At 41.4% G+C, this 19,726-nt stretch overlaps 1 protein-coding gene across 1 annotated transcript; it reads right to left on the reverse strand.

Moving 5' to 3' along the window:
- Positions 1–605: 605 nt before the first annotated feature.
- Positions 606–19,531, reverse strand: mms19 (MMS19 homolog, cytosolic iron-sulfur assembly component). The gene is made up of 31 exons (XM_049562634.1): positions 19,403–19,531; positions 18,819–18,867; positions 17,227–17,327; positions 16,885–16,970; positions 16,633–16,707; positions 16,042–16,111; positions 14,763–14,891; positions 14,553–14,614; positions 13,877–13,963; positions 13,110–13,184; positions 12,821–12,898; positions 12,018–12,156; positions 9,127–9,281; positions 8,880–8,958; positions 8,313–8,438; positions 8,147–8,228; positions 7,881–7,978; positions 7,116–7,277; positions 6,570–6,725; positions 5,468–5,567; positions 4,964–5,066; positions 4,677–4,754; positions 4,466–4,592; positions 4,268–4,374; positions 4,075–4,131; positions 3,763–3,949; positions 3,024–3,106; positions 2,707–2,871; positions 2,506–2,565; positions 2,125–2,225; positions 606–1,892 (listed from the first exon to the last, which is right to left on the reverse strand). The coding sequence occupies exons 1-31, from the start codon at positions 19,488–19,490 to the stop codon at positions 1,862–1,864; spliced, it is 3,096 nt and encodes a 1,031-aa protein (XP_049418591.1). The 5' UTR covers positions 19,491–19,531; the 3' UTR covers positions 606–1,861.
- Between the last annotated feature and the right edge of the window lie 195 nt (positions 19,532–19,726).

The raw sequence follows: 19,726 nt of genomic DNA on the forward strand, positions 1-19,726 counted from the left end.
TGACGTTGACCTTTGACCTTTTGGATATAAAGTGTCATCACTTTATCATTATATCCTGTTAGACCTCTATGTGAATTATTTACATAATTAGCATATGACTTCTTGAGTTATGGCCAGCACACATTTTGTGAGGTCACAGTGACCTTGACCTTCGACCTTCACCACCAAATTATAATCAGTTTATTATTGAGTCCCAGTAGATGTTTGTGCCAAATTTGAGGAAACTCCTTCAAGGCCATCTTGAGATAATGTGTTCACGAAAATAAGACAGACACAAAGTCACAGTGACCTTGGCCTTTGACCACCAAATTATAATCAGTTCATTATTGAGTCCCAGTGGATGTTCGGCCAAATTTGAGGAAACTCCTTCAAAGCCATCTTGAGATAATGTGTTCACGAAAATAAGACAGACACAAGGTCACAGTGACCTTGGCCTTTGACCACCAAACTCTCATCAGTTGAGTCTAAATGGACATTTGTGCCAAATTTAAAAAAAAAAAAAACCTTCAAGGTGTTCTTGATAGGACGTACACACAACCCGAAAACATAATGCCCCCGGCCACGACTGTCACCAGCACAGAGACATAAAAAGAACATCAAATTGATTACGATTACAAAGAAATGTTTTAATGACATTTTAAGTTAGACATTTTAAATATTGTCTATTTCCTTGGCATAAGTTGATGTGAGGTCCAAAGTAGCCAACCTAGCTGCAATGACTCGACAATAACTATGACACAGCATCAATATTTCTTTAAATATTGATAGAATACAAGGCAGACATTTGACATTTTGTTCACATAACTTAAATCTTAATTAACTCAACATAGTTATTCAATTATGTAAAATGCATCTTAAAATCTAACTCTTGTCAGCGAAGGTGTGAAACACTGATTCATGTCACCCGGTGAGTAACCAGAGGACAAATGGCACATTCTCCCAAGTCTCAGTGACCCAACCCAGCTGTTGTTAGGACATTACTGCTCAGCTACACATTCATCCACATGGGAAGATAAAGGCTATCTATCAGTGCCTGCTGGGCTCAGTGCTGCTCTCATTTGGTTGTTTACATCTTTATATGCAGGAAATGGAGATTTTTGATCTTTCCAGCAGCCAAACGTCTCAAAAATGGTCTTAAAATTTAAAAAAAGTTCATCAGGTCACTGTGGTGACGTTCCCATTCAATACATCCACATTGTTTGCTTCCTCTCTGTGTATAGGAGTTGACACATTCAAAGTGCATTCAACAAGAGCCATTTGGATTTTCAGACCTTGACTTTCTTACTAGATTTAAGTAAACATCAAAAATACTGTCCTTCATTTCATTATGATTATTATTATCATTTCTGCTGCTGATTTGACTGAGAAGGAAACCTAAAATGTGAAACTTTTGGCCCTTATGGTGGCCACTGAATCCCATTTTCCAAATCATAAAAAGCCAAAATACCTCAATGCAATCTGATGTTACTTCTTCTCCAATACATAGTGAGAAAGACAACAACGTACATGAGGTGTGTTGCATATTAAACAAACATTTTCATTCCTTTAACTTAGACACTGCTCCAGTCAGTCCACATACTTGTACTTGTGCGTTCGTAAAGATACAGACAGTTACAACAGAAACATTTCAGTAAAAAGGGAGAGAAGATGAAGGATGGAGGGATTCTGGTAGAAAAAGACGAGAGTAAGGAGGATAGGGGGGATTCTGGAAGATCCGAAGAAAAGGGCAGGGAGCACTGGAGAATTTAAACCAAGGAGAGAGTGCTGTTGATCCTTGGTACCTGTTCCTGGACTTTACCACATCTGGATTCTTCCAAGTTTAGGGAGGATGGGAGGCTGGGGTTGTGTTTGAGGAGCAGAATCAACTTCCTCCAGGACTTCCTAACAGGAACCTGTAAGGAAAGTAATAAAGAGACAGCATGTTGTGACGAACAAACTATAAATGCATAGTGGAATTTTGGCACTTGACCATTAGAAGGTACCAGTTACTGCACCACCAGGATGTTAATGAGAGCAGGAAGTATACCACGGAAACCATGAACTAAAAGGTAAAATCTCTCCTGACAAATGTGATTTCAAATTTCCAACTCTCTTGTCTCTTAAACAGTGCTATCTGATTCTTACCACTCTCCTCTTGCCCGTACCGCCTCGCTCCTCACCAGCCTCTTCTTGTCATCCAGAGGCCGGGCCAGAGCTCGCAGCACTCGAGCCCGAAACGGTAAGACCTGAAACATTAAAAAAAAAAAAAAAAAAAAAAAAAATTGAAAGAAAAATGACGCTGTAAACTAACATTTGTCTTCCAGTGTCCATAAAAAGTAGAAGTAATACTTTCAACAAGTTGGTCAAATTGGCAGTGTTTCTATGGGTGAGGCACAGCACTATTTTATACTGCAGCCAGTCTTTATATTAATATTCTCATGAGAAAATCAGCTTTAAACTGCTCATACAATCTAAACACCAGAGATAAAGCTCTTCTTTTAGTTTAGTTTATTCTTTTAGTTTTACCTCGTGTTCAGGGAAGCGGGACAGAGCATGGATGCACCGCAGAGAGACGATTCTCACATCCTGCAAGAAAGGTACAAAACGCTGGTTAGAGCTCTGGCTAACACTGCTGATAACAGTTTTACTTTTTACTGCTCAGAGTTTTACAATCATGACTTTTTGGATCAGAAAAGAAAACACTCTGAGCTACGATGTCTCACTAACCATGGCTGGACTGGAGTGGAGGGCCAGCAGCCTGCTGATCAAAGCCTCCAGCTGCTGGATGAGTGCTGGTGGTGGGTCGATGAGGACGGGCTCCAGACAGGACAGGGTGGACAGCTGGACGCCCTGGTCAGGACATGACAGTGCCTCTAACAGCAGAGACAGGAGCTGGACAGGGACAAAAGACTCCACATTAATACTGACCATTATCTGGGGGTTCCAAGTTTTCTCATTAAGTTGCAGACGGTCACTGGCGACAGTCATTTTAGTACTATTTGTGATCAACTTGGAGTGACAGCAGCAGTTTGCTCCTTACTCACCGCTGGTAGTTCAGTGACTTGCACCTGCTTGGGCAGTTTATTGACGATATTAGACAGAGCCTTCAGGTAGTTGGGCTTCTTCTCTGAAGAGGACAAACAGATACATAACATTAATGTATTACCTAAAACCTGAGACTGCTGCTTCCAGGAAAGGACCAGAGATAAAGTCTAAAACCTCCAAAACAGCAAGTCATTTGAAGATTTTATATGTTGTCTTCCAAATATTCTCGAAATGTTGAGTTTTTGTGCATCTATGGCAACTAACTATTGCCCTGTTCCCACCAAACACCTTCAGTATGGTACCTTTGGAACCAAAAGTAACCCTTCAGACATGGTACCTAGACCCTAGGTCCATTTAGTGTTTCAACTGCTCCGTCAGGCTCCCACTGTAGCTCCTTATCACCGGTGACAGAGGGGAGTCCGCACCTTGTTTATCATCCACAGAACGAGTCGGCACGCCAATATTTTCAGAACAAACGAGAACGGGCGTTTCGTCCCTCTCAGGCAAGTGCAGGGGTTTAGTGTTGCCGGAGCCCACAGGAATAACGCTTAGCAACACACCTTGCATATATACAGTTCACATAATCCGGACATTAACATAAATTAAAGCTTGAAGATCCACTCTTTACTAAAAGTGTATGTATTAAAACTAAAGTAATGGTCAAAGTTGTCACAGTGAAACTGATCTCGTTTGGGTCTGTTAATAACCAATCTACTGGGCCATCCTGTTGCCTCGTACCTTGCGGCGCAGCGTTGAAGCCCTGGACCAACTTGGCTGAATTCTCGCTGAAGAAGCGCTGGCGGTACATGATGCGAACATCAGCGTGGCATCCACGATTCAGGATGTCGGGAGAGTCACTCATCAGCAGCGAGAAGCCATTTGCCGCCACTGGACCCAGGTCAGCATCATCGAGCAGAGAAAAGAGCTGGAAAAATACAGCGGAAGGAAAATTAAAACGAAAGACTGCACAAGTCCGGTTTACGCGAACGTGAACCTGTATTTAAGATATCATATGATAAAGGCGTGCAATGCATGCGTCTCTGTTTCTACCTTGTCAGTCAGTGTTGTGACCAGAGGGTGGTATCGGAGAAGCAGAGCCTTGGCAACCTGGAGACAAAAGCAACTTTACTGCACTCGCTGCTTCTTACACAAACATCTGCTGCTGTGAATTTATGACTAACATGAAAACCTTTGAGTATCATCAAATACCAAATGTCTTCACTGAAAACAGTGTGACTCTTACCCAGATCATGAGGGTGAAGGCCTGAGTGCGAACAGATGACGTCGCAGAGTCCAACTCACTACACACTCTCTTCATGGTGTTCTGAATGAGGCTGTCGAGAGAATCACCTGAGGAACAAACCAAACCATCACAGCTGATGTTAGGTAACAAAGAGAGGCTTTAAGTTTTGGAACAAAGAGTGTTAAATCACAAACTGACCCTGTGGCCTCTTGTTAACCAGGCCAGCAAAGCACTTTGCAGCTGAGGTGTATGACAGTGGGTGGGTGCAGGTGCAGCTCATCTCCTCCAGCTCTGACAGCAGGTCATCTATCTGAGGCACCTCCACCTATGAGACATTCACAACACTCAGGAAACTGCTTCAGTGACATAAAAAATACTTTGCTGTTTAAGGGTTCAAGCTGAGACTCACACTGCGAGGTAGCGAACACACACATCCCATGAGCAGACAAACCATCTGAGACTGGCTCCATGACTCCCCCTGCTGCTTCTGAGGAAACATAACATGCATCAGTGACACTGAAATTTTAAAAAAAAAAAATGCTACAAATCCAAAGAGAATTTAGGAGTTAAATTAGTGGTGGAAAACATGAGTGATGCAAATTGAGATAAAAGAGTTTGTGGTGTTAACCGAATATAAAGAGACAGTATTTGAATAACTGCAGTCACTCATTTACACAAATCTGTGTGCTTATAAACCTTGAGCAGCCGGATGTTTGAAGGGAAGGAGTTGTCGGGCAAAAAGGAGACGTCACCATCCAGGAAGAGAGACACAGCCCTCGACGCCGTCTGTCCCGCCAACCTGTCGACATCAAACACCACAGAAGGAAACCACGTAAACCTCATGAAAAATGATCTTAACAAATCTGAGTCTGACAAGATGAGAAGGTGTGAGACAGACAAGAACTAAAAGCATATTTAGTTTGTTTAAATCTGATTTAGATTCTTGTTCTAAACTGAACAGTTTTACAAGTGCTCCTCTCTGCAACAAATAATCTCACCAAGAAGCATCAGACAGGTCTCCAGGTCTGATGATCAAAATCCTCACTGCACACGGCTTAGTACATCTTTACATTTAGATGAGTTACGACGAGTTCAGATTTTTACAAACACACAGATATCTGTATCATGGTATTTTGGTTGTCAGAACAAAGAGATTTACTATGGAGGTATGTTCACGTGTGAGTGAGAGTTTGCACTGACGTGGGCTGCAGCCTGGAGCAGGAAGTACAGATGATGGGGACCATGGCAGACAGAACCACCTCCTCCAGAAGAGGACTGCGACGACCAGATGACTCATCGCCTGCAAAACATGAACAGGAAGTACAAAACGTCTGAATCTCAGATGAAGTAATTCACCTTTTCAACTGTCATGTTTATCTAATATGGGTAAAGAGGAGAGTGGAAGGTCACCAATAGAGGTCTTCACAAGTCTACCCTCACACTAGGACTCGAGACCCGACCCGGCTGCCACACAGATTTGGGTCCACATTTTATTATGGTCAATCAGGTCGAGTCCCATTCAATTACCCCAGGTTCCACATGTGTTTATATAATGTGTAACACCCAACTGGAAATGAGAAGACCCGTGATCAGAGCTGACCATAACAGAAACACATAAGTGCTGTGTGTGCAACAAGTAAGGTGGAAATAACGCTGAGCAAGTTGGAGATAGAGCCCAGGAAAGATGGCTGGTGAACATTACAGCAGATAAAATCCCAACAATAACAACAACAAAACAAGTGGCAATAGAATAAACAAAGCAAAAAACAGACATCTGGAACATTATTAAGCATTATACAGTAAGATGGGCGAGAACAGGAAGTTGTATCCAACATGAGAAATGTCTTTAGCAGTAGACCTACATTTTTAGTAGCAATTTAAATCATCAGGTTTGTTGGGTCCATGAAACAGACCCTAGACCCATCAGGTCTCTCCTCTCAGACATGTACCAGGCAAGATCTGTAATATCTCAGGCAAAACCAGGTCAGGTATATATATATTTAAGAAAAAAAACTATGAGTTTAAATCGGATCTCAGTATGAATTCCCGAGGTCCATTAGGGTTTGGATCCGTCATTTGTTGACCTGTGAAGACCTCTAGTCACAGACTCAAACTCTTCTTCAGAAAATGCAAGCAATGGGGTCGCAGTTATGAAGACAGGAGGAGATTGATTTAACAGAAGGAATCTATGGATCAGATTTAAAAATGATTTGAGAATGCTGTGGAGGGTTGTGAATAAAAAAATAACACACAGTCAGTAAAAAAGGGGGATCACTGTAGTTTTAGTTGAGGATCTGCTCACCCTGCAGTGCTGCCTGAAGTGCCAGAGACAGCAGGCGAGGGATGATGATGTCATGGAAGCATCGTCCCGTCTCCTCAGTGTCTTTAACCTGCTCTGCTATTCTCTGGAGGCTGCGACACGCCAGCACCACCTCCTCCACTGAGAAACCAACACCACCTGGAAAAAGATGACACTGGTATTCATTAATCTGAAACTTCTTTTTTGATTCCTCCTCCTTCCTTTAGCCTGTACATGTGAGGCAACTTCTGTGAATTTAAACACCGACACACTTCACTGCATCAATGCCTGATGATGACTGATGTCATCTGACACAAGTGCACTGCAGGTGGGAGATGTGAAGTGTCAGCGAGCAGTAGAGATGCTCACATTTCAGAAAATGATGCGTGCTGTTACTGTATCATAGCTCTAGTCCTGCTTGACCTTTAGCTTTTGTATTCAGAGACAAACTAACTAGCTATTATTGTTTGTTCCTAAGTCCTTCTGGAGAGACTGAGAATGCATCAAAGCAAATTATGAGGAAAAAGGAATCATATAGGGAAAAACTACCTGTGTGTGCTGAGCTGAGGACCTCCAACAGGACAGGTGTGCTCTCCTGGACAACACTGGGTTGGGTGGACATCGCAGCCAGGGCAGACAAACACCGCTGGCGCAGAGCATGATGGGAATGCTGCTCGGAAGCTACTCTGTTGTTGTCTTGATCCATGGGCTCTAAGCAGAGGAGACGGGAGAGGAACAGGTTTGTAGGGTATATTAACTAAGCGTCTGTCTGCTGACTTAATGCTGAATCACAAATTCAATTAATTCGCCATGCTTCTTTTCCATAGTATCAAACGTAATATCATAAGACTCAGGAAGAACACATTTTGAAAAATAAATACATAGATAAATAAAATAATAAAGGGAAGCAATTATTATAATAATGCATTTACAAATTAAATAAAGACGTCAAAGAAAAACTCAAGACTAAGATTCAGTTCCTCCTACAAGATGAGACACTGAAAAGGTTGCCAGATTTTCTCAGAATCTTATAACTTGTCTTTACTAATAAATCTGATGCTCTCAAGATGCTCCTCCAGTCCAAGTGTCAAAGTATCCTTGGGCAAGATACTAAACCCCAAATTGCTACCAATGCCTATTGCATCAGTGTGTAAATGGTTACTCAATAGCAGGCGGCACCATGTCTCGGCCACCAGTGTGTGACTGTATGTGTGAATGGTTGAATGTGACGTGTAAAAAGCGCTTTGAGTGATCATAAGAATAGACAAGAGCTATACAAGTGCAGTCCATTTTAAGTGTGCACTTTTCACTTACCAGAAAACATCTCTGTCTTTAGTCTTGGGATCATTTTAGTGATAAAGGCTGCTGGGCGCAGCGCTGCTAAAGCTCCGGCACACTCCACCACAGCAAGACTGGAGGCAGAAAGAAGACAAAGACACATAGAGATAGTATTTATGTTTAGTCCAACTGCAAAGGAAAAAGAAGTGCTGTGTATGTGTGTGTTTAGACGAGGTAAACGCAGAGCAGCAGTACAGAAATCAAAAGGATGACAGACAAAAGTATGTTAAACATAAGCTGACCTGACTTGAGCGTCGTCCTCCGTCAGCAACAATCTGGTCAGGTGATCTATGGCCAACTCAATGTCGGAGTCCAACAGCAGACCTAAGAGAGACGTTAGGTTTGTAACATAAGTAACAGTGCTGACTGAATGTGCCTCTGCTGTTGGCTGTAAATGTTGCATCTCACCTGGTTGTTGTGCCAGTGAGGTGAGCACAGAGGCGGCTGTGATCTGCAGACTGGCATTAGTCTCTGTCAGAGCTGAGAACACCATGCTGCACAGAGACGGGCGGAAGGCTAAAAACACACTCTCTTCTAATGTGGAGGGATGAAACACAGACAGAAAAAAAAAGAAAGCAATGAGTTAAAATCTGGAAGTTTAGTCTGTGTTTAGTCTCCATGGTTCTGCACAAACAGGCCCTAGACAGACTTACAGTAACAGTGCATATCATCCTTTTGAAGTGCCTTTCTGACAAACTATCTGTATAACACACATTACCTCACAGTACATCTGGAAAATGCATGATTTAATGTCAAGAGGAGACATTTATCTGACAGAGATGAGCTGTAAACACATGAATCCCCCCCCCCCCCCACAAAAGGACAGGGGGATTAAAACCTGAACCAAACCTATAATTTAAAGATTTGTATCATTAAGTATTTGTGTTAAAGTGGAACAAGATGCAGCTGTAAGAAATGGAAGTCACACGAGTGGCTTGGATTGAATAAGTGACCCTGATGATAAACAGCACTTGCCATTATCTGACGACTGGCAGGTTTTCACCGACTGGATAAACCGCTGCACCACCTCCAGTAATGTTCGTCTGTGGGAACACTGCACAGGGATAATAAGAAAGTTACTGATATCACCACACACTGTATCAAAATATGACTTTGGTGCCAATAACAGCACAGATTATCATAAATATGTGAATGAAACTTAAAGAGAATACAGCTGAGACGTAAGAGCACCATTATCAAACTGTCAGTGTTCCTTACTTACCTGAGCTCTGCTGTTGTACTGCTCAATGAGAGAAGGCATGACAGCGGCTGTAATGATGTGGCTCGCCCTGTAGGAGGCGCTGCAGGAGGCCTGTAGCAGCTTGGCGCTGGGCCACACTAGCTTCAGGTCAGGCTCACACAGGTGATGTTTGCAATCTGGAACAACATCACACTTCTGGTTAAAAACACAAAAGTCCAATGGACATGTTTCACAGTTGTAGTGACTGTCTCTTTATCTGTTACTCACCCTGTGTTATGATGAATTTGTGAAGAAAACTCTGTTTTCCTGGCATGCCTCAACAGTTTACAACGAGTAAAAAAAAACTGAGAAATTCTTCATAAACTGAAGTCATAAGCCACATTACCACCAAGCAGTCTGATTCAGTTCAGTTAAACATTGGAATGTTATTTTTTCCACTGTTTCCACTGTGATAAGTTGTGGATGATGGTAGCAACAGAACCGTCTCCATTCTTCGTCACCCCTCTGTGGGGATCCCTAGTACACTGATCTGATACTAAAAGGTGGCACTAGACACACTGAGGTTTCTTGAATGGTCAGTACAGAACCATCACTCTTGTTCAGGGCTGAGTTGTGGCTGAATTTAATTCACTGGCAGCAGCTACTGGAAACTTTTAAGGTGGAATGTTAACTTGTAATGTTACTAAATGCATGAGCCAATCAAGACACCTTAAATGTCAATATGACTTTGACCATTCTGTTTGTTTTTATTGTCTATCTTGAATGACATACGCTTTAGTGATGCAGCATTTAAAAAATGTCTATGAGTTTCAACCAGCATATATAGCAATCATTACTTGGAGAAAGAAAAACATGGTTTAGCGTCATTCCAGTACATCCCTGCTCTTTTCTAACAACCACAAACCTGCTATTTTTAGATATCCCATTGACAGAGACTCTTACTTCAGCCTGCTGTTTTTGCCCTAATAATTTTGCTGAGCAACTCCAATATATGGACGATACGGGAGGTGCAGATATTCCTCGGTGTCACCAGTGAAGAGGAAATACAACAAAAGCTGGACAGGGCAGTGAGTGACAGCAACCCCGCCTGTATTATATGAGTGCTGTCTGGGGTGGGAATGCTAAACGGATCTACGGTCTAGGTAGATGCTCTTTGGTTTTAAATGTACTATACCGAAGGTTTTTGGCAGACACGGAGCTTTAAGCAGCCATGTTAAAAAACAGCAGAACATCCATTTACAAACTCTCCCGCAATGCCTGCAGTATACTTCACGTCTCATTTATGCAGTTGTATGCTCAGTGATTCCCAAACAGACAGCCCTTTCTGGCAGGAAACTGAGCTGTAGGTGATGGTCTCTTCAAATCCAGACTTCACTGAGAAAAATGGTATTTTTACTTTGCTGAACACGTACAAGACTTATGTGAGTTTGCAACCAGATGTTTTGATAAAGTTTTACTTGTGTTAAACACACGCCCCTATGACTTCATTTCATCAACAATTTTCTCTGTTTTTGGATTCTCCATTCACCATGGAGGCATGCCAGAAAAACTAAGTTTTCTTCATGCTGTTAAAAATGTTTTGGGATATGAAATCCCAAATACCTGCCTTGTGATGAATCTTGGGAACATTAAAGGTGTTGTCATAAGAAAAGATATTTACTTGATTAAAGTCTTGTTTGCAGCAAGTAAGAAACCTATTGCCAGGCACTGGCTCAAAGACAACCCCCCAAAACAGTAACTCTGGCTGGAAATTGTCCAAGAAATGTTAGAGAATACATTCAAAATGAACTGGGACAAATGGAACATTTATATGAGACATGACACCAAGTAAAAGAACTTGAAGATACCTATTTAAATACTAAAACCGTCCCAGACAACCATATATTGTTGCTGTGTATTTTTATTCGATTTGTTTATCGCACTGTATCATTTTTGTGGATATGTGTTTGTACTGTTGACATATCTGTGAAAACTCAATAAAAACGTGTGTAATAAAGTGTTAAAAAAAAAGTTTTCTTCACAAGTTAAACAGAACACGGGGTGAGTAATTGATATACAAATGGTCATGTTGTGGGTGAAGTATTCCTTTAAAGATGAGTTTAAAAACAGAAGAAGGAGAGAGGGTCTCCCTGGCATTAAGAGCAGTGAACACTAAAATATTCAGGTTTCATTTATGAGTTTGAGTGTCTCACATCACATCCTGTTTCACTGACTTTTCTACTCTAAAGAAAGAGGTCATGTCTTTTCTGGTTTTGGGGTTATGAATGATCTTTACAAACCCTCTGAATACATCAGCCAAAGTTTCAACAATTTCAGACTGAAATATTTACTGGTCGTGACCTTTAGAAATTAACTAACACTAGTCTATAAAGCTGTGACATTAGTTTGGAAGTTTCTAAGTATGTTGTTTCAGAGAGCTATTTATGATGGGAAGAATGCAACTCCAGAAAACCATTTCGACAACATGAATTCTGAGCATTGTATCATGTACAGTGTTACGTGACCTGTTAACAGTGTGAGCAGTTGGTTGAAATTAGAGCCCTGAACAGTCTCTGTGGTATAATTTCCTGCCCATCTACTTGAGCAGAGCTGCACTGCAGTAAACCCTCCCATTACCACAGTTCTGACATATTTAGTTCAGCACTTTTTACATCTGCACACCCTCCCTTACAGTCACTCTGCCTGCGTCAGAGCAATAACTTATTTAACAAGTCTTTTACAGTTCTGTTGTTTTGTGTCTTTCAGCTTGTGTTTCAATAAAACTGACTGTAATTAGTTTGTCTGTATCACTGTCATGGCAATCCTTCTTTTCTTTCTGTATGTTTTAAACACTCCTGGAGTTTAGACATCTTTACAACAAAATATATATTCACTTTCCAAGTGCTAATAAGCTTAATTTGACAGCATTTCACCTTTGAGAACCAGATCCAGAAAGGTGCAGAGCGAGTCCTCTGAATCAGAGTTGAGGACTGAGCGAGACAGACAGGAAGTGAGTGCGGTGAGTGCAGCGAGGCCAGCAGACTCTATCCTCTCACTAGATGTCTGAAACACCTGCAGGGAAACAACAAGAGGGGAACATTCTTCATTTGTTTGTTCTTTTGATTCACGGAGAGGTGATTACTTTAATAGCGTATTTACTTTGGTCGAAATAGTTTGACAGGAAAGGAACAGTTTATCTTGATATATTTCTGTGACGGATCTTTTAAATTTTAAATGTGTTTTCAGTGCCTGAAGCGTGCATGAGGAATTAGTTTCTTCTCTTATTAGAAACAGAAGAAAATACTGATGAATATGAGCTTTGGTCCAGACTTGACTTTGTTTTTCTTGGTTTTACAAACATGAGAAACTGCATTTGTTCCTTTCCTCCCACAAAGCATCGATCTCAATTACTTTCTCACTTCTAATGTATCATCCGCCAATTCTATTGTTAGTAACTGGTGACTTGATGGTAGTGTTTGCAACTGGACAAACAACACAAACTAAAAGACAAAACAATGCAGAGGTGGATGTAAAAGCAGCCTTACAGATGCTTGTTTTTAAAGAGCAGGTGAAAATTTTTTTGTCATTCATAGCAACTAAATAAATAGAATGCCATCTCCACACAAAACACACAAAAAGGTGTTTAAATATTTCCATATAACGCTTAGAAACTACACACACACATCAATCAGTCAAAACTACAAGTACTAACACTGTTTTTGTATCTCAAACAAACCTCTCTGCGCAGGGATGCCCACAGGCCCTCTAGGAATTCCGCCAGATCCTTGTGTTCATATTGTGTCACACAGGCAGTCTGAAAAATAGAAAGTGTGGTGAGAAACCTGATAAAGCTTTTCCAGCAACAGCCTGCATCACCTTTATAAGTTAAACATCAAACCTCCTGCTCAGGGCTACTAAGCAGCACGCTGTTGTAATGAGTGACTGTGTTGCTTTAGAAAATATCAACTGTATATCACCCACATTTACAGACTTCTTGCTTATTTTAGAAGATAAAGATTTCTCACCAGAGTCTGCAGCGAGTCCAGCTTCGCACTCTGAACATCTGAGTCCAGTTTCTCAATGATGAGAGGTAACAGGAACTGAAACAGTGAAGTAAGAGACAGAGCATGAACCTCTCTTTGGGCTCTTAAAGAAGGTCACAAGACCTCCACTGCACCAAAAAGCTAAATGTACACCGATTAGACTCAACATTAAAACAAGTGACAAATGAAGTGAATAACACTGATTGTCTTCTGAATGTTCCAGTGGGTATCCTTTGGTCCTGGCATCCATGTAGAGATCACCTGACACACTCCAACCACCCAAATACTGTTGCAGACCAAGTACACACACTCATGGCAATGGCCATTCCTGATGGCAGTGGCTGCCCCAGCAGGACAATGCATCATGCCACACCTCAAAAAAATGCTTAGGAATCACCCAAAGAACGTGACAAAGAGCTCAGGGTGTTGTCCTGGCCTCAAAATTTGAAAAATCCCAATCTGATCCAGGTCAACGCCTTGAGCTCCTCATCACGTTCCACAAGACATGTCTGAGTAGTTTTTGCTGTGTGGCGTGGTGCATTGTGCTGCTAAGGGGGTCATCTGGACAAGCCATTGCCAGTAGGGGGGGGATACTTGGTCTACTGTGTTTGGGTGGGTGGTGTGTGTTTAGTGGCATCTACATGAATGCCAGACACAAGGTTTCCCAGCAGGAGATTGCATCGTAACAAGATGATCAGTGTTTTTCACTTCACCTGTCATAAGATTAAAATGTAAATTAATTGTCCTACCTCAGCAAATTGTGGCGTACCCGTGAGAACGTCCCTCAGGGTCTGGATGAGCTCCTCTCGGGTGATGCCGTGCGGGTCATTGACAGGCTGGGGTGGGTAGGTGGGTGAAGAAGAGGTAACACACAGAAATCAGAAATGCATCTACACATGTTCACTGATGTAATGAACAGATTGTTAACGAGAGGCTCAGCAGATGTGAAAGTCAAGCACTGATGCAAGTTTTAAAAATGATTTTTGACATATTCATGTAAAACTGGCTGTGTGAACTGTTTCTGGGTTTTCAGTGGAGAGTGTTTGAGATTCAGAGACTTTTCCATGTTAAGAAGAATTTGAGCATTGAGGTTGATGATAACAGCTTTTCTTTTTCTTTTTGGTTAATTATTATCAGGTGAGACAATGCTGTGATCCTTGTGTCACATAAAACCTCACATTTTATCAGCCGCACTGTGACATTGTGCTGGTTTGCTCCAGAGTCAACAAACAGTCACAGAGCTGTGACCCTCTGTGATGTGAAGATGGGAAATGTGCGTGAGCAGATGAGACAGCAGACGCTGTATTGTTGTTCTCGACAGAGTTAGCCTGAGGTCACAGGAAGTCGGCAATGACATTTCTGTCTGCTGCCCTCTCCGCTTTCGTCAGCTCTCAGGCAAAAGCAGCTGAGTAAACAGGGACTTACGGGGTTGAAGTCAATGGGGAAATAGCAGGATGTCACTTCAAACAGCTCCTCCGTGAATTTACCTGAGACGACAGACAGGAAATTAATGGAAGGCAAAACAGAGCCATGCTTGAACTGTGCAGTGGATAATAACAAAGTTCAAAAAGGCTCAGAGACGGACAGAAAAAACAGGTGCTGTACATGAGTGTATGCACCTGTATGTGTTCTCACCTAGATCATAACCTCGGAGGATGATGTTCTTAGCGATCTGGAAGGCTAACAGGAGGTTGCGAGGATCCCTCTCTCCGTCCATTGATTGGACAAAACCAAACACGAAGTCTACCCCTAAACCCTTCAGCTCTGAAGAAAAGTCAAACAGGAGTACATGGTTTTTATTAAGTTCTGTAAGAGAGCAGGTCATCACATAATGTTCGGAGAGCAGAGGCATACTCTTACAAGGCACACCAGCAAGGTGGTGAAATGACACCAAATACCTCTTCCATAGCATCTGAGAAAGTTGATGTAGGCCACAAGTATGTGGAAGATTGTCTAATTTAAGCTTATTCACAACAAATGATTTTATTAGATGAAACTGAGAAAAAAAACGTGAATCTATCTCTGACAAGCAACCAGCAATTATCAGCTACCAAGAGCCTTAAAGGAACAGTTCACCCCAAATTCAAAAATACATATTATTCCTCTTACCTACGGTGCTATTTATCAATCTAGATTGTTTTGGTGTGAGTTGCAGAGTGTTGGAGATATTGGCCGCAAAGATGTCTACCTTCTCTCCAGTATAATGGAACTAGATGGCACTCAGCTTGTGGTATGCATGCGTCTACTGCTGCTCACCTAGCACCACTGAGCTAGGTTTTGTTACAGCTCAGCTGAGGAGGACGCCATTAATGTTTACATCTTGTGCTATCACCCGCAAGAGCCTCTAGTCCATGAGTAGATGCACACTTCCTTCTGCGCAGTGATATGGTTGGTGGATGTAGTATTTCAAATGTAACTTTCTGGCTCTTTAAGCCCCATCACTCGCCATCACTATCTCCAACACTCAGCAAGTCACATCAAATGAATCGAGATGGACAAACAGCCCTACGAGTAAGAGCAAGAATATGTATTGTTGATTTTGGGGTGAGCTTTCCCTGTAAGCCACACACAAACACTTCGTTGTCAGCCTTCCATTTGTTTCCGACACAGTACGTCTATGCAAAACTTGCACAGCATGCAAATTATTCAACTGCCAACCAAAGCAGAAGAAGGTGTGACAACTCTGTCCTTTATTACAGGCCTGGTACAAGCTCAGTTGAGCAATGACCACAGTGATTAGTCAGCAAACTGTTGAGATTCTGACTTTCAAAACACACTGCTCACTGCTTTGAATCACCCACATATTCACCAGAGAGGCTTGTTTTCTTCCAGCAGAGCCCTCGGTCATTGTGGGAAGCTGTTAGTGCGTTTCTCTACTAATCTGTGAATCAGACTCAAAGCTGCCATCTCTTACCAGCTTCTCTGGTCTCCATGAGGTTGATGAGCATGTTGTAGACGCAAGCTCGCTCTGTCAGCATCAAAGACTGGAAACAATAAAGACAAATAAATAGATCCTGTGAGCTTTTTACCCATGATGCCCAGATGTAAGAGCAGTTAAGATGAGTCAAGTTGACCGACAAAGCATGCTTAATAAAAGAGGAAGTGCTTCGCAGACATGGTGGAAACAAGAACAATATTATACAAACTCTAAGCAGTGTGGTCAAATATTCATGGGTGTGTGTTTGCATATATCTAGATACGAGAGTCTGATGCATTTGGTCAGTGAATGATGCTGTTGCGCATTTCAACAGGCAGCAGATAAATATCAGACTTGAACACAAATTCATCTCAGTTTTTTCCTGTAGATCAGTTGCCTTAGTTCCTCATAAATAAATTAAACAATACTATTTACTGCAGCAATGTAGTTATGTTTTAAACTCAAATCCAATGTATACATTCCCCCGACACAAAACGCTCAGGGTCCTCTTACTATGACAGATTTCCCTGGCTGCATGATAAAATAGAATGCAGCTTGCGACAACTTTTTCACAGTGTCAAGTCTCACCTGGACGTGAACATCCTGGAACAAAGACCTCAGCATGGACACAGCCGAGCCGGGAGGCAACACTCTACATTTTGTCTGGAATAAACATCAACAGACACAAAGACCATGTTGTTTGCAGCGATCACATCTGGGACTCTGAATGATTCTAAAATCTACCAAGAAGCAACTAATTTGAAAACATGGCATTCAGTTAAACTTTGGCAGGATGTTTCAGATGTTGTCACTGAAAATCCATCAGAGTCAGACACTCACCAGCGCTCTGAGCCCCTGTAAAACAGGCGGTATGATGACATAATGGTCCTTTAGACGGTTTTCATAGAAGGCAATGAGCACTTCCACTGGGGAGAACAGAGACAGGGACACATGCTGATAAAATATCACTCTTTACATTAATATATTGCATGTAGCCCTGCAAAACTACTGGATCATGCTATAGTCATTTGACATATTTGTTTGTTTTTTATTTATATATCAGCCAACAAGGCACTGAGAGGTTTGCACCCACATAACTTCTCAGTATTTTCACAGCATCTAGAAAACAAACAAGAAAAGAGTGGGATAGATTTTCAACAAAACATACGAGAAGCTGTGTACCTTCTCTCTCTGTAAGACCTCCGTAGCACTCGTGTAAAACTTCAGAGAGAAGCTGGACTCCTCGAGCTCGTGTGTGAGGCTGAGAGCTCGTCAGACTCGGTCTGTAACAAGGAAGGAAATGAAACTGCTAATTACCATTATCATTAAATATTAACATAAGAGCAACTCTGAGTTTCATTGTTGATTTTAAAGGTCCAGTGTGTAGGTTTTGGGGGATAGGTCGGCAGAAATGGAATATAATATAATGAGTATGTTTTCTTTAATGCAGAATCACCTGAAAATAAGAATCATGTCTTTGTTACCTCAGAATGAGCTGTTTATAACTACATAAAGAGCGGGTCCTCGTTCATGGAGCCAGCCATGTCACATTTATACAGTAGCCCAGACTGGACAAACAAAACACTGGCTCTAGATAGGGCCATTCACATTTTCGCATCAGCCACTGTAACTAGATGAAGCCATTGGAAAAAATGTTTTTTTTTTGTTTTTTTTTTAAACATGAAACTGCTTTATTCAGTGTTTTCACCTAGGGACTCATTTATGAACATTGCCTACGCAGAAAACAAGGCCTGAAAGAAGTGTACACCACTTCCCATGAAAAAGTTGTGATCTATAGAAACAGACTTAATCGGAGGAATTTTGACCCATGCTTACAAACATTTTTGAGATGGGATATTGGTGACAGAGACAGAGAGGTGGAAGCCTGACTGTAGAAATTGTCAAATACATTTTGGCGCATGCCATATTTGGCTTTTGTCCATACTTACATTTTTTATATGGATCCCACTTGGGTGGGAATCATCAGAGGCTCCACGACACAATATTATCACCATACTTTAGTCATGATGATACAATATTATAGCGATTTTAAATGTGTTGCAATATGCTTATTATTGCAAAGAAATATATTACACTATATTGCAATGTATTACCTATTTTCAACTACAAATAATGTCCCCCAAAGGAAAACTTTTTCAACAACTGTTTTATCCAGTTAGATAAAGTTTTATGTTCATCTCACTTTAGTAATTTTTTTTTTTGCTATATCGATGATACGATATTGCCACACAAAAAAAAATTGGATACTATGCTGTGTCGCTAGATCCTACACACTTTTATATTTGAGACCTCTGGTCCATTTGTTTTGGAGAGAAGAAGACCTCTGTGGATAATCTGGCTCCTATTAAAAACCTGAACAATAATAATAGTAAACACTGAATGAATTCTAACCGGGGAAGTTTAAGCTGTTTTCAATCTGCAATCCTCTCTGCTAGAGACAACTAAATCCCCCTAAGTTTTACACACTGTTCCTTTAATGAGCAGAAGTCAGCAATATAGTGTGAATGTGTTTTATATGTATCATAAATTCACCAGTATTAATGGGAAAGACAACATATCTGCTTGGCTGGGTGATAATGGCAAGTTTCAATAATGTTTTGAGGGAAATCTTTTAACTTCTACCACCTCACTTGTGTAACACATCCTACAACCAAAATAAGTCAGACAAAGGAAAAAATAAAATAATACTATGGTAATGATTTTGCTTCGTTTATATTTTTGCCGTAATATTAGAATTTAAGTTGACAGCTTACCCCAGTGCTTCCACCAGCTGCAGTGTTGTGAACTGTCCATCTTTGACACCTGAACAGAAAGACAACTTCAGTGAAACACTGCACAGCACTGATAAGATAACCAACTACAAATACACAGAAAACAAACACAACAACACACGAGCTCAGCTAAGTTATCTCTCGTAGTTATCTATGGATTAACTAGCAGCACCGGCGGAGTTCAACTGTACAGAGTTCATTGACAGGATGCTCTCATTGGGACAAAAACACAGCAGCTAGCAAGCGGCATGCGGTGACACCACAGCGGACTAGCTTCAAAATTCACATTACCGGTCGAATGACACTACATTAAAACGGTAAAGGTACATTCAGAGTGTGCTGGTGTCGTGATAAAATAAGCAGACCAGTGTCACAACCTGTGTGTTTTAGTCTCATGAAGCTGGAACACCACACAGGATGTTGTGGCGCTAAGTTAGCTAGTTAACCTAACCATCACGCCGTGCTGCGCATCCCTGTAGCTGCAGCTAAGCAGCTTCAACGGCGTGTTCTCCGCAAAGAGTTGTGCTGGAAATGTGTCGAGGGAAATATCACGAACGTTTATTTACCTGTTGCTGTATCTTTGGCCTTGCTGTCCTGCAGTCCCGAGACAAATTCCTCCACCAGAGACAGCAGCAGGGTACTGTCCGCAGCCATCGTGCCCGTGTAACCCAACTGAGACTGCGCATGCGCCAAAAGTTAGGGCGAAGCGCAAAAGTAAATAATTTTACGTTAACTTTTATATAATGGGACTGTTCGTGAACAATACAATGTACGCGTGAGGCCACTTGTATTAAGTTCAAGTTGTTAAAAATGTAAACGTTTTCTAAATGTGTAAATATAAAACCAAACATTTAGTTTTTGGTGTTGCCTTCATGTGCTGTCCGAATTCC

The sequence above is a fragment of the Epinephelus fuscoguttatus genome, linkage group LG20, assembly GCF_011397635.1.
Source record: "Epinephelus fuscoguttatus linkage group LG20, E.fuscoguttatus.final_Chr_v1".
Taxonomy (NCBI): Eukaryota; Metazoa; Chordata; class Actinopteri; order Perciformes; family Serranidae; genus Epinephelus; species Epinephelus fuscoguttatus.

Coding starts and splice junctions, on each gene's coding strand:
- mms19 (XM_049562634.1), bottom strand. CDS start 19,490: ATGGCTGCGGACAGTACCCTGCTGCTGTCTCTGGTGGAGGAATTTGTC. Junction 12,899..13,109: donor TGGACTCGCTGCAGACTCTG/GTGAGAAATCTT, acceptor TCTATTTTTCAG/ACTGCCTGTGTGACACAATA. Junction 7,979..8,146: donor GAGGACGACGCTCAAGTCAG/GTCAGCTTATGT, acceptor TTCTGCCTCCAG/TCTTGCTGTGGTGGAGTGTG.